This window comes from Lactuca serriola, chromosome 6 (assembly GCF_051521515.1).
Source record: "Lactuca serriola cultivar US96UC23 chromosome 6, Lser_US96UC23_V15, whole genome shotgun sequence".
NCBI lineage: Eukaryota > Viridiplantae > Streptophyta > Magnoliopsida > Asterales > Asteraceae > Lactuca > Lactuca serriola.
In genome coordinates, this window is record NC_136413.1 from 87,751,255 (window position 1) to 87,766,047 (window position 14,793).

At 32.2% G+C, this 14,793-nt stretch overlaps 1 protein-coding gene across 1 annotated transcript; it reads left to right on the plus strand.

Moving 5' to 3' along the window:
* Window positions 1-2,038: 2,038 nt before the first annotated feature.
* LOC145060506 (ARM repeat superfamily protein) lies at window positions 2,039-14,550 on the plus strand. The gene is made up of 29 exons (XM_079008156.1): window positions 2,039-2,335; window positions 3,870-3,955; window positions 4,071-4,193; window positions 4,332-4,489; window positions 4,585-4,629; window positions 4,780-4,858; window positions 4,951-5,024; window positions 5,139-5,245; window positions 5,312-5,698; window positions 5,791-5,992; window positions 6,078-6,152; window positions 6,236-6,579; window positions 6,660-6,843; window positions 6,937-7,129; window positions 7,223-7,559; window positions 7,645-7,825; window positions 7,908-8,048; window positions 8,136-8,811; window positions 8,930-9,390; window positions 9,480-9,616; window positions 9,738-9,919; window positions 10,129-10,488; window positions 10,564-10,689; window positions 10,768-12,503; window positions 12,598-12,877; window positions 12,961-13,191; window positions 13,304-13,822; window positions 13,905-14,067; window positions 14,145-14,550. The coding sequence occupies exons 2-29, from the start codon at window positions 3,887-3,889 to the stop codon at window positions 14,399-14,401; spliced, it is 7,827 nt and encodes a 2,608-aa protein (XP_078864282.1). The 5' UTR covers window positions 2,039-2,335; window positions 3,870-3,886; the 3' UTR covers window positions 14,402-14,550.
* Window positions 14,551-14,793: the final 243 nt, after the last annotated feature.

Consider the following 14,793-nt stretch of genomic DNA (forward strand, 5'->3'; position numbering starts at 1 on the left):
CCAAGTAAACGAAATTTATTATATATAATTAGGCGAATGCCCGTGCGTTGCGCAGAAACACCTATATAGTTGAAGTCTTTACAAATATATGTTTTTTTAATATAACAATAACGTTGTTGTTAAATTTGATATAATAATTTGTATATACTTAATTGATATAACATATTGATTATTTTGAATTATATGATAATATATACATTTATTATAACTTCATAATCTCAATGGTTTAAATGATTTCTACCCGCGAGTTACACATGAATAAAATTAAATATAATATATGATTTGATGTTATTTATAGTTGTTTTTATTGTTAATTGATTTTTTCAAATTTATTTGCTTAATGTTTTAATTTCTATTATTATAATTATTTAAAACATCAAACATTGTTTTTTTTATTTTAAAGCTAACAATATAATCATTTATATAGAGTTGTTTTTAACTATTGTTTGTAAGTTATTTTAAGCTACTTATTTGGAAACTTTTAACGATTATAAAAATATATTTAAAAAATATTTTAGTTAAATTGAGATTACAATTTAGTTTTTTTTTTCTATTATCACTACAATTTATCACTTTTACTTATTTACAAAATATTCTTTAGTTTTTTAAATGGAACTGCAATTTATATTTGCGTTGACATTGTAATGTGCAGAAACACTTATATAGTTGAAGTTTTTACAAATATATATATTTTAAAATATAACACTAACGTTGTTAAATTTGATATAATAATTCGTATATTAATTTGATATAATATATTGATTATTTTGAATTATATGATAATATATACATCTATTTTAACGTCATAATCTCAATCGTTTGAATGACTTCTACTCGCGAGTTACACATCAATAAAATTAAATATCATATATGATTTAATATTATTTATAGTTGTTATTTTTAACTAATTTTTTAAAATTTATTTGCTTAATGTTTTAATATCTATCATTATAATTATTTAAAACATCAAACATTATTTTTGATTTTAAAGGTAACAATATAATCATTTATATAGAGTTATTTTTAACTATTGTTATTATAAGTTATTTTAAGCTACTTATTTAAAATTTTTTAACGATTATATAAATATATTTAGGAAATATTTTAGTTAAACTGATATTACAATTTAGTTTTTGCATTTATCACTATAATTTATCACTTTTAACTATTTACAAAATATTATTTGGTTTTTTAGTGGAACTGAAATTTATATTTAAGTTGACACTGTAATGTTATAGTTAAATTAACAATTTAAGTATTTTGTTCAAACTGTTTAAAAGTTGTAGTTTAAACTGATAATGGTTTACATGCAACAACATTTTAAATCAAATAAATTAAGTATAATATGTTAAAATTTATTGACATAACTTGATAAATAGAAGTAAAAATATTATTTTAAAATTGAAATTTAGTCTATTTATGATTACACTTTAGGTTTGATGTTTATTTAACCTTATTAACCAACTTATAATCATTATTAAAAAGACACTACAATTTATCACTTTTAACTATTTATAAAATAACATTTGGGTTGTTTAAGTTAAATAAAATTTATATTTAAGTTGAGCCTATAATGTTATATTTTAAATAATAATTTAAGTATTTTATACAAATTGTTCAAAAATTATACCTTTAAAATGATAATGGTTTACATCCAACAATATATTAAAACTAATAAATTAAGTATAATATGTTAAAAGTTCAAAAACATAATTTTATAAGTAGAATTAAAGATATTATTTTAATATTAAAATTTAGTTTAAATATGATTACACTTTAGATTTGATATTTATTTAACCTAATTACCAAATTATAATTATTATTGTAAAGAAATTGAAAAGTCATGAGAGTTTCAAATGAATATGGTGAAAGGAAAAAAGAATAGAAGTTTCAAATGCATGAGATTCAAGAAAAAATGTTAGCTTTATAGCTTTATAAGTATGCATGATGATATTTTAAATACTTTATTATTTATTTAAATATAAAATACATAATACGGTAAAACCTCGGGCCTATTTTTTTTCAGGACGCTCCTCTAGGGCCGGCCCTGCCTACACTACACGAACTCCTGCGGAGAAGAATATTAGCGGGAAGAGGGAGGAGAAATTGAAGATAGGAAGGTCAAGATAGAACCCTAAGGGCCTGTTTGTTGTAGTCTGACTGAAACCTTCATACCCTCTCTTTACTTTCGTGCCATCGTGATCTAGAAGAGAAACAGCAAAGAAATTGGCCGCCATCGACAGCTCCCTCTATCGTCGCCATCCCTCCCTCAGTTCGACTACCGGCCTCACTCTTCCCTCCGATTCGAGCTCCCGCGAGAAAGACATCAAAACAGGTACGTCCTCGTTTTTTTTCCTGTGAAATCAGAAATTTGTCTTTCTCCTCGTTTTTTTTTTCTGTGAAATCAAAATATTGTTTTTCCTTCTCCTTTGTATGATTCGTGAAATCGTAAATCAGAATTTGGTTTTGAAATAAAAAATTGTTCTTGTTCTTGAATTCATGTTCATATAGGAACCTGCATAATAATTGGTATCTACAATGTTGTTTCATTATCATCTTAATTTTGTTTGAAAGGGAACAACAAATCTCAAATGTTAGAGCCTGATGCTGGATACCAGGTTTTCATTGTAAAATTTGGGTTAGGTGTTTGACAGACGAAAATCTCTGATTTTACCATGGTCTTAATATGTTTGCTATGCTGTTAAACATTGTTATATACGAGTTATATCTTATATTCATATGATGAATCATCTTTCTACAGTTTTAACACTCTTACATCAAGTCTATTTATTCAGTTATGCATGATTTCTAAGCTTAGTGTTCAAAGTGTTGGCTAAGCTTAGTTACGATCATAGAACTCCTCCCGTAACTCTCCCTTGTTTGCTGCTACTGATTAGCTAATTGTGTTTTCTTTTTATCCAAAAGGTTTTCTTTTCCTGTGATTCCTTTTCACATACGAGATTTATGTAGTGTTATTTTTTTTTAATATCAATCAGCAAGTTCAAGTTTTCTTTTGAATTTTGTTAGGTGATTTTTTACTTTTGGTGGTAATTAATTTGCTATTTATTTGCTGCTACTGATTAGCAAATTGTGTTTGATGTTCAAATCTATGAAGTCTATGTTTACAGTGTTCTGTTTGATCAAAGGCCTGACAGAAGTACTTTATTAATATGCATGTTTTCACATATCAATTCCAATATAGATGTTTTTAATGTTTAACTTTTGGATTTTAATGTTGGTAACTCTGGAATGAACAATAGATGCTACTGATTTCCTTCTACTTTTTTCTGATTGATGTTCTTAGATGCTTATATGTAAAAGGAAGCCTTTTTTGGTATTTTTACACATATAAAATTGTTTTTTTTGCCAAACACTAAAATGTGCTTATCAGCCTATAGCGTTTTGACACCGGATAAGCTAATCCAAACACTTATCTGAAAACTCTATTTTAGCACTGCTATAAGCTAATAAGCTATAAGTAAAAAAGTGCTTATGATTTTAAATAAGCGGTTATTAAATGAATTTGCCTAAAGTTTTAGAAATGACCTTTGACGTATATAGTTAATCGGTCACCTTGTACTTAGGAATCTGAAGTAATTGTTTAGAATTGAATTGCGTTGAAATGTTTGAAGTTAAATTTTAAGTTCCTGCACAAAGTTACTTGAAGCCAAAATTTGAAGTAGATGGATGAATTATATTGCAAATTGGAGGCTATGCGGATTTAGACGCAAGATACACAAGTGAAATTGTTCCACTGTGATTTCTAATGAGTTTTTTTTTTTTTTTTTTTAATTTTTTTTTATTGGCTCCCTATGATTGCATTCTATTCTTATCCTCTCAAGCTCATAAAACACTCTTTTCTATTTCAGTTTTAATAACAGAGATAATGGCGACACAGTCACATGCCCAGGCTGTTAAGTCTTTGAACAAGGGAGCTGGAAGAAGACGCTTTGTGGTATGCTTTACATTTCAAGTTTTGAATACTTATAAATATATAACAGTACTTATCGGATATCACAATGAAATTGGTTACATTATGTCTTTGACATTGAATATATTTGTGTTTATAGTTCAAGACATTCTCTCAACGAATTGAAGAAATTGATGTTGATGTTTTTCGAAGTCTTGATCCCCTCAAGCCAGAACCATATGAAGGCTCATCTTTTTTCCGCGATTGCCTTGTTGAATGGAGGGTATGTTGTTATCCTCTAATGTTGCAATACAACTATGCATATTTTATAATGATTTTGGCTTCAGAAAAAATCTTATACAAAGAAATATTTTAACTTTTGTCTTTATTTATTAATGTTCTCTCTTTCATCTACATATAGGAACTTAACACGGCTGAGGATTTTATATCGTTTTATGAGGAAATGCTTCCTTTGGTACAAACATTACCACAAATCATCTTACAAAAGGAGCTTATACTCTCACAACTTCTTTCTAGATTGGATATGAAAGGGAGATTATCTCTAGAACCTATCCTCAGGTATTGCCTCATTTTATTTATTTATTCTGTTTGCATCTCTAATCTCTATTATTATTTTTATCTTAACATTTGGTAATCATAAATGTTTTATGCAGGTTAATTGCAGCGTTATCACGAGATATCTTGGAGGACTTTATACCGTGAGTTCATATCTTTTGATATTTTTGGTTATAATTCACATCTTGTATAGTAAACCTTACCTTTCTAGTATTGTTTTTTATGTGCATATGATATATAATTGGTCTTTAGTTCATACTTTATACTAACTCTCATTTCTTGTATATCTACAGCTTTCTTCCAAGTGTTGCAGATTCCATGGTTTTGCTTCTCAGTAGTGGTGCTGATAGGGAATCAGAAATAATTGAGCAGGTCTAATCTGTAATTTGTAATTTTGGTGGTATCAATTTCATATCCTTCAATTTAATAAACAAGGAAGTTACAATGTAATTTTTGTTATGCAGGTTTTTACATCCTGGTCATGCATTATGATGTATCTACAGAAATATTTAATGAGAGATGTTGTCCATGTCCTCAAGTAAGAAACTTGTAACTAGGATTGTTTTTCTTGTCAAAAATCTTGTATATGATGTCTATATTTGGCATATCATGTTGAAAATTGCCTAATGTTATCTTCATTTATTTCTTTCAGAGTTACAACTAAAATGAGGTTCTATCCGAAAGATTACATTCAGGAATTTATGGCCGAAGCTGCATCTTTTTTGTTGAGGAATGCACCTATTGAGCAGCTTAACAGAGGTAAAGCTTTTGGGAACTCCCTATAAGTGAAATACCTTATAATAACTTGTTGATTTCACTTTACAGGTATCAAGAAGATCATCTCAGAAGTGGTGTCAAAACCATTGGAAGCTAGAAAGTCTGGAGCCAGTGCATTGTTGTTTTATGTCATGAAAGGATTTTCATCAAAGTTGCATTCCAGAGCTGAAAAAGTGATTCGGTTATTGCTTCACAGTGAAATTATTGAAAGTGGTGACAAAGACTCGGGAGGGTCGAATCCAGTTGTTGAAGTTTTGATCACAGTCTTTCAACGGTTATGTGAAGAGCTGCAATCTTCAGAGTTGAAATTGTTGTTGCAATGTGAAAAAGAGGAAATATATAAATCTATTTCTAGTGGACGCTCTCTTCATTTAACTCATCTTTTGTCCTTGTTTGTTTCCACTATGGAAAATGATAATGTGCACAAGATAATAGGTAAGAATAAGATTAGTCTATTCTCCTTTTGGTTGATCTCTCTTTCTTTCCCTTATGGAAAACACTCGGTTGACCATCTTTGACTTTTGCAGAATTCGAACCAGTGCTTGAGCTAGCTAAATTACTTATCGAGACTTTTATCTTGCTAAAGAAAGATGAATCCTCTGAATTAATCGACAAAATTCTGCAGCTTTTGATTTGCATTCTTGATGGTCTTCATACCGGTAATCATGTCACAACTCTTACTGAATTGTCCACACAATGGGCTCCTATATTTGAGATGAGAAATAAGAGGTATTTGGCATGTTATTTTTGTATGGAATTTGGTTGTATTCTGATTCTACTAGTTTTCTTTTAACTTGACATAGTATGGTTGCAGTTTTTTAAGCTTTATTAAGAAGCTTTTATCAAAAGACCCCTCCATACTCCAGAGTTTCAGAACTAGTATCATAAGGTAAACTAAAGTTAATGACTTTGTTGTGTTGTTGTAGTGGATTCTGTTTACTTGTTTTAATTTTTTCACAATTGTTTTTTCAGTGTGTTGACTGATTTAATTTCGACCATGGAGGATGAAGCTATGTACATGTTTATCAAGTTCTTTGAGAAACTACAATCATTAAAAAGTTGTCTATTGGAAGAGAAACCCAGAGAGGAAATTTCAAGACTTTGTATTTTTCTCGAGGAACAAATTAGTTGCTGGATTGGGAAGATTAATGATGCTGCACATAAAGATCCATCTTGTGTGGAGTTTAGTGGGACAAATTTAGGTCAAATGTGGGGAATTGTTACATGTTATTCTTACATGGAAGATTTCCAAGCTAATCCCACTTTACTTATGGACTTTGTAGAAGCCATTGACCGACTTCTGATGGTCAACTCTGGTATGACATTTTGTTGTCTTTTAAAAACTTTTGACAAGTTCTTTATTTGTAGTTAATGGTTCATGTAATGTATTTTTCAGAGACAATTGGGGAATTGCCTAGAAGGACCTGGGAAACATTAATTGGAGCTGGCTTAGTTTCTTATCAGAAATTGGGCTTCAGTCAACTACCACCAGTGGATAAATTCTTGTATTTTGCTAAAAAATACAAATCTTCAATCCATATATTGTCTGCTGTTGCTGACTTCTTGGATTCATTTGATGCGTATGTTGATTTTACCCTTTTACCCTTTCCGATTTTATAGCTTATATAGCTTTATTTTGTGCTATAACTCACATCCTTTTACTTTCTTTTCAGGTCCACCACTCTAGCAGATGGAAAGTATCACCCAGAGTTAGAGAAGGGCAAAACTGTCGATGCGTTTGATATATTTTCTGAAAATTTATGTCACTCTGACAAACGAATCCGTCTTTTCACCCTAAGAATCTTATGCCACTATGAATCTCTGACTTCTGAGAGTATGATGATTGATGATGTTCAGAGTGAAAACGTATGTTCCCTTTTTTTGCCTTTGTCTTAATGTATTATTACAGTTTTCTTTAATCTAGTCTGATTATTGTTTTTCATATTCTTTTTATCCTAGGTTCTTCATTCATTGCTTGCGATTGAAGCAACTTCTCTTTCTATAGCTACTAGTAGGAAAGTTATTCTATTTATAACAAAGATACAAATGGATCTCTCTGCTGAAAGGATACACAATGCTTATATACCCCTTGTTTTCAATGCTATTATTGGCATATACCACAACCAGTTCAATTATCTATGGAATCCAGCTATGGAATGCTTTGCTGTTTTAGTTAGCAAGTATAATAAGCTGGTGTGGGATTTATGCATGAAGTATCTAGAAAAATCAGTGTCTAACATCATATCACATCAAGAACATTCTAGAGACAACACTGAATCACCTGAAAATCCTGATGGTATGTTTTTTGGTTTTTTTTTCTAAAGCTGTCATTCTATGATTCTATCCAACTCTGTAATTGACATTATATATGTTGATTTCAGATCTGTTTACTTCTTTCAATGCATTTGTGGGTCCTTCTTTTGATGACCTGGCATCCCCAACTGTTTTGTCATTGTTGATCAAGTCGTTACAATTAGTATCAGCTGTTGTGGAATCAAAGTCACGTCAAGTTATACCTTTGTTCTTAAATTTTTTGGGCTATGAGGCTGATGATCTGTCAAGGTAGTTCTTCTAGATTCATTACTTTTAAATAGATTAATCTTTTGTTGTCTTCGATATGCAATCTCTTTCGTGTTTGTTGCAGTGTGAGATCGTATAATTTGGAAGCTTCTAAAGGAAAAAGTTGGAAGGGTGTTCTTGAAGAATGGTTAAACTTGCTAAAATCATTGCACAATCCAAAGTCTTTCTATAGGAGCCAATTTCTCAAGGAGGTTTTACAATATAGGTTGTTATAGCATTACATGATGGTTTACAAAAAATTAAAAAAAACTCTTAAAAGTTTATTTTTTAATGCATATTAATGTGTTTTCAGGTTGCTAGATGAGAATGAACCTGAATTGCAGTTGAAGGTTCTTGATTGTCTATTGAATTGGAAAGACGAATATCTACTCCCATATGGTCAACATCTGAGAAATCTGGTCAACCCCAAGACTCTGAGAGACGAACTCACAAGATGGAGTTTATCTAGGGAATCAGAGTTAGTTAATGAAAAACACAGAGATTCTCTTGTGCCACTTGTCATTCGTATTCTTGTCCCAAAAGTGAGAAAGTTAAAAACACTTGCTTCTAGAAAGGCTGCAAGCATGCACCACAGGAAAGCAGTTATTGGGTTTCTAGCTGAGCTTGACATCAACGAGCTTCCTCTATTTTTTGCTTTGTTAATAAAGCCTTTACAAACGGGTTCATCGGGTGTTGATGAGGTGGATGAGTTGCTTTGGAGTACACCAAAAGCTTCTGCTAATTTTGATTCTTCGGGTGTTTTGAAACATTTTACAATGGATAACATCAAGTCACTATCTTCAAAGAAAATATACGGGTTTCTACATGTGACTGAAGAAATTCTTGGAGTTTTTGATGAGTCACGTATAAAACCTGTTCTTGATACATTAATGGGAAGTGTTGTTCGCATATTAGCCAGCTGTGCAGGAAGTATGGAGGGGATTGAGTGTGTAGATGAGGAGGAAAGTGGAGCAGAAAAGCAATCCATGGTATTATTTATGTTATACTGGAATTGTGGAAGGAATGGAATGGGTCATTCCATTCCATTTGAATGAAACTTGTTAATATATTTAGAGACTCATCCTAATAAATGTTTCTTTTTTGCAGACGAGTTTGGCACCTAAACACTTCAAAGATTTAAGATCTTTATGCCTAAAAATCATATCTTTGGTGCTGAATAAATTCGAGAACCATGATTTCAGTTTGGAATTCTGGGACATCTTTTTTTCAGCTTTAAAACCTTTAATTGATGGTTTCAAGCAAGAAGGAGCCAGCAGTGATAAGCCAAGTTCACTCTTTGTTTGTTTTGTTGCTATGAGTAGAAGCCCAAAACTCGTGTCACTTTTTCACAGAGCAAAGAATCTTGTCCCTGATATATTCTCAATTCTAACAATCACAACAGCTTCAGAAGCCATTATATCATGTGTTCTTAGATTCATTGAGAATCTTCTTAATCTTGAGATTGAAATGGAAAGTAGTGATACTGATGTGAAAGGAATTCTTCTTCCTAACATCGATACACTTGTCTGCAGCTTGCATCACCTTTTCACATCCAAAACTACCAACAGGTATATTATTGTCTCTGGTTCTTTTAATTCTTTTTGTATATATACAATTATATCCCCTCTACTTCTGCTAACTTAAATTGCTTTTGTAGAAAATCTTTAAAATATCCTGGGGGAAGAGAGCTTAACATTTTCAAGCTACTGCCTGATTATATCAAAGATCCTTCACTTGGGAAAAAATTTGTTGATATTTTGCTTCCATCTTTGACCAAGAAACATCATGACTGGGGTTAGTAATAGACTAATAGTATATCTTTCTAATTGGCATTGTAATTTCTTGTTTCTTTCTAGTTAAACTAAATTTATGAATCATCCTTCTAACTTATTTTATATTTTTTTGTTTTATACAGATTCATGTCTGGAGACTTTGCGTGTCATTCAGAAAATGGTACCGATGTTGGGAAATGAAGGCAGTTCAAGAATCTTGAAAACTATTTCTCCACTTCTTATTCATGCTACAACAGAGGTTCGGTTGGCTATTTGTGATATCCTTGATGCCCTTTCTGAAAGTGACCCTTCTGTACTCAATGTGGTAATAATACAGTCTCTTCCTGCTCTTTTTTTTCATTATAATTTGTTAAGATTGTTTTATCCACACAAGTTTTTAAAATTCCAAGTCTAAAGGTTCACATACTTTTATTTTTTTCTACTACAACATAGTGCTTTGAAAAGTTTATACACTTTCAGATTTGTTTTATTAGGATTTGTAAAACCTATTGAATACTAACATTCTATTTGCAGGCAAAACTTCTTAGGGAATTCAATGCTGTATCTCCCATGGAGCTAGATGTTCTTGATTATGATGTCATAATTGGTGCTTATGAGAAAATCAACATTGAATTCTTCTGCAATGCTCAAGCAGATCAATCACTAGCTATCTTGTCACATTGTGTACATGACATGTCATCTCAAGACTTGCTTTTGAGAGACAGTGCATATAGGCTTTTGCTTATGTTTCTTGATTTCTGTGAAAAGATCCTCAATGGTGAGTTGGAAACTAACATGGGGAAGTGGTCTGAAGCATCCATTCAGAACATTGTGAATTACTTCTTTTTGAAGTACATGGGGGAAGCCATGGACAAAGAAACTTCTGTTAAAAAGGTAAATATTTCAATTTATATTTCTTGTTATATTTATATTTATAATTTTTTATTTGTTTATTGCTGCTATTTACAGGTGTGGATGGATTTACTACGTGAAATGGTGTTGAAGCTTCCTAATGTGTTTAACCTAGAATCATATCAAGTTCTTCGTAGTGAAGATGCAGAAAAGGACTTCTTTAACAATATTGTCCACTTACAGGTTAGTAGGTCGATACATAAACAGATTTGTTAAAACTTAAAATTACCGAAATACCCTTTTAACTTTTTATGAATACAGAAACGTAGGAGGGCAAGGGCGTTATCGCGATTAAGTGGGGTTGTTCAATCTAGCCATTTATCAGATGTAGTTACAAACAAAGTTCTAGTCCCTCTCTTATTCAATATGTTACTTGAAGTAAAAGATGGAAAAGGAGAACATCTTAGAAACTCTTGCATTGAAGCTCTTTCATCTGTTTCTGGCTCCATGGAATGGAAACAATACTATGCACTTTTGAACAGATGCTTTCGGGAGCTTAAACTGAAACAAGACAAACAGAAGCTTTTCTTAAGACTTATTTGTGCTATTCTAGATCACTATCATTTTACAGCTGATGAAGATCATCATTCTGATATACAAAGCTGTCTTCAAGAAAACGTTCTTCCCAAAATACAGAAGCTGTTGACTTTTGATACTGATAAAGTCAATGTCAATATAAGTCTTGTGGCACTCAAGCTGTTGAAACTACTTCCTGGAAATATATTGGAGCTTCAACTTCCAACTATACTCCACCGTGTTTCGAATTTTTTAAAAGATCGTTTAGATAGTGTTCGTGATGAGGCAAGATCTGCTCTTTCTGCTTGTTTGAAGGAATTAGGGTTAGAATATCTTCAGTTCATGGTCAACATCTTGAGGTCAACCTTAAAAAGAGGATTTGAGCTTCATGTTCTTGGATATACACTCAACTTCATACTCTCAAAAAGCTTATCGGGTCCCGTTTCCGGGAAATTGGATTATTGTTTAGAGGAGATTCTTTCTGTTGCTGAAAATGACATTCTTGGTGATGTTTCTGAAGAGAAAGACATTGAACAGATTGCTTCAAAAATGAAAGAGACAAGAAAAAAGAAGTCATTTGAAACCCTAAAGCTGATTGCTCAAAATGTCACGTTCAAAACCCATGCCTTGAAGCTGATGTCACCTGTGACACGTCATCTACAGAAACAGTTGACCCCAAAATTAAAGTCAAAATTGGAAACCATGTTGCAACATATAGCTTCAGGCATTGAATGTAACCCAACTGTAAACCACAAAGACATTCTTATATTCGTTTATGGCCTCATTGACGATGGTTTGAAGGGAAATTCAAATGCTGATGTCAGCAGTACAAAAAGTACACGTGGTGGCCCACAATGTTCCCATCTCATTACAATCTTTGCTCTTGGTATTCTCCATAATCGAATCAAGAAAATGAAACTTAAAGAAAATGAAGAGGAAGTGTTGTCATTGTTAGACCCTTTTGTTGGATTGTTATGCAGTTGCTTAAGCTCAAAGTATGAAGATATTACATCTACAGCTATTCGATGTCTTTCACTTGTAGTCAAAATCCCTCTTCCATCTCTTCATTCACAAGCAGATAATATAAAAACTGCACTTTTTGTGATCCTTCATGGCTCTGTGAATGCAAGCAGCCCATTGGCTGAATCTTGCATGAGGCTTTTGACTGTGCTTTTGAAAAGCACAAGTATCACACTTTCTTCTGACCAAATGCATATGCTGCTTCAGTTTCCACTCTTTGTTGATCTTGAAAGAAACCCTTCTTTTGTTGCACTTTCTTTATTGAAGGCGATTGTGAATAGAAAAGTTGTGGCTCCTGAGATATATGATCTTGCTAAACAAGTTGCAGAGTTAATGGTGACAAGTCAAGTGGAACCAGTTCGCAAGAAATGCAGTCAGATTTTCTTACAGTTTTTGCTCGATTATTCTCTTTCACAGAAACGTTTGCAACAGCATCTTGACTTCTTGCTTTCAAATCTAAGGTAAGAATGAGGATTGAGGCCTAATAATGTTTTATTAAGCCATGTTTGTAATGTTCTTGATCTAAAAGAAAAGAGATGTTTTTGTTTGTTGTAGGTATGAGCATTCGACTGGAAGAGAAGCTGTGCTTGAAATGCTTCATGCTATTATCATGAAGTTTCCACCACAAGTTGTGAATGAGCAATCACAGACTTTATTTCTTCAACTGGTTGTTTGTTTAGTGAATGATTCTGAGAAAAAAGTCAGGTTGATGACTGGAGCTGCTATAAAGCTTTTGATTGGTCGAGTCACTCCACAAAGTCTTCATTCTATTTTGGAGTACACTTTGTCTTGGTATTCAGGAGAGAAACAGGGTTTATGGAGTGCTGCAGCACAGGTACACTCTTCATTTTTCCCCTCAAGTGTGTGTGAGAGAGAATGGATTAATGAATTATGTGTTTTATTGTTATTTATAAACAGGTGTTGGGATTATTGGTGGAAGTAATGAAGAAAGGGTTTGTGAAACATATTGATGTTATTTTTCCAGTAATGAGACGCATATTTCCATCAGCTGTTAACATCTTGAAAAATGATGATCATCATCAAGATCCTTCAACAGTTCCCCTATGGAAAGAAGCTTACTATTCTCTCGTTTTGTTTGAGAAGATTCTAGTTCAATTTCCAGAGTTATGCTTAGGGAAAGATCTTGAGGTACACTTATTTTTAATATGTTCATGAAGATTATACTTTTTTCAACAGTTAAAAAAAAACATTTTTCCATGAGCCATCTGTTTTACATCATCTCTTTTTGTGTTATATATAGGATATATGGGAAATAATCTGTGAGTTGTTGCTGCATCCACACATTTGGCTAAGAAACATCTCAAATCGGCTAATAGCATTCTACTTCACAACACTAACAGAGGCCAATAGAAAAAATAATGAAAAATGGATTGGAGATTTTTTCTTAATGAGACCGAGTCGACTCTTTCTACTTTCTGTCTCTTTCTGCTCTCAACTAAAAGCATCACTCACTGATGACTCAGCCAACAACTATCTCAGACACAATATTGTTTTTGCAATTCTTGGATTGCATTCGATTTTGGGTCAACAAAAGGAGGCTCAAGTATTTTGGTCAACTCTTCAACCGAAGGATGAAGAGATTCTTATAAAAGCTTTTATGATTCTTGATCCAAGAAAAGGGAGGAGTATGTTTGCATCTATTGCTTCTGGTCTTGATGGTTGTAGTGATGTGGAGAAGTGTGAGCCTCTTTGCTATTTGTTTATCTCCTCTTTGCTTAAAAAGATGGGAAAAATTGCACTTGATATGGAGGAAATTCAGGTTAGTATGCCATTTTTGAAATTCTTTATCTTTTCTTGGAGTTTCTTATCCATGATAATAATTAATTGTAAACTATTTGTAGATGAGAATCGTCTTTGATAGTTTTAGACAAATATCACCAAAAATCCTCAAGAACATGGAAATTCTAGAACAATCTGACAAGAAAGATGGTGGAACTTATGCTTATCAAGTGCTGCTTCCTTTATACAAAATCTGCGAAGGATTTGCTGGGAAGGTTATTTCGGGTAAGTTTTGTTGTCAAATTTTCAGTTGCTTTTTTTGCATTTCCTGTTTTACCCCTTATGTGGTGGTGGTGTTGCAGATGAAGTGAAGCAGTTTGCACAAGAGGTGAGAGATAGCATAAGGGATGCAATTGGGGTGCAGAATTTTGTACAAGTGTACAGCATGGCAAGGAAGAATTTGAAGGCGAAAAGGGATAAGAGAAGACAAAGTGAAAAAGTCATGGCTGTTGTTAACCCTATGAGGAATGCCAAGAGGAAGCTTAGAATTGCAGCCAAACATAAAGAGAACAAGAAGAGGAAAATAATGACAATGAAGTTTGGAAGATGGACGCAGTAATTAATTAATTAGTTTATTAGCAAACACAATTTTGAAGGTTTTGTAGGGTGTGAAGAGCACATTGTAAATGTTCAAGGATATAGTAGTTATTGCAATTTATTTTGTTCAAGAAATTGATTATTATTTCCACTTTTCATCATTCTGTTTTAGATCTTGCTTGTTTTATTTTGACATTCAATGTGTTTTACATGAACAGTTAGAGGCTGTTTGATATGCTTATTATTATTGTGTTTGGAAAGAGGCTAAGTTTAATTCTGTCAGATTTAGACTGTTTAATATAATTAGAAGCCCTTTTGATTCGGTAATATAGTCTTATGATATGCCTTTTACAGGTGGTCTGATTTGATTATACTTGGAATTGAAACTAAATCTAACTCAGCCAACAACTATAA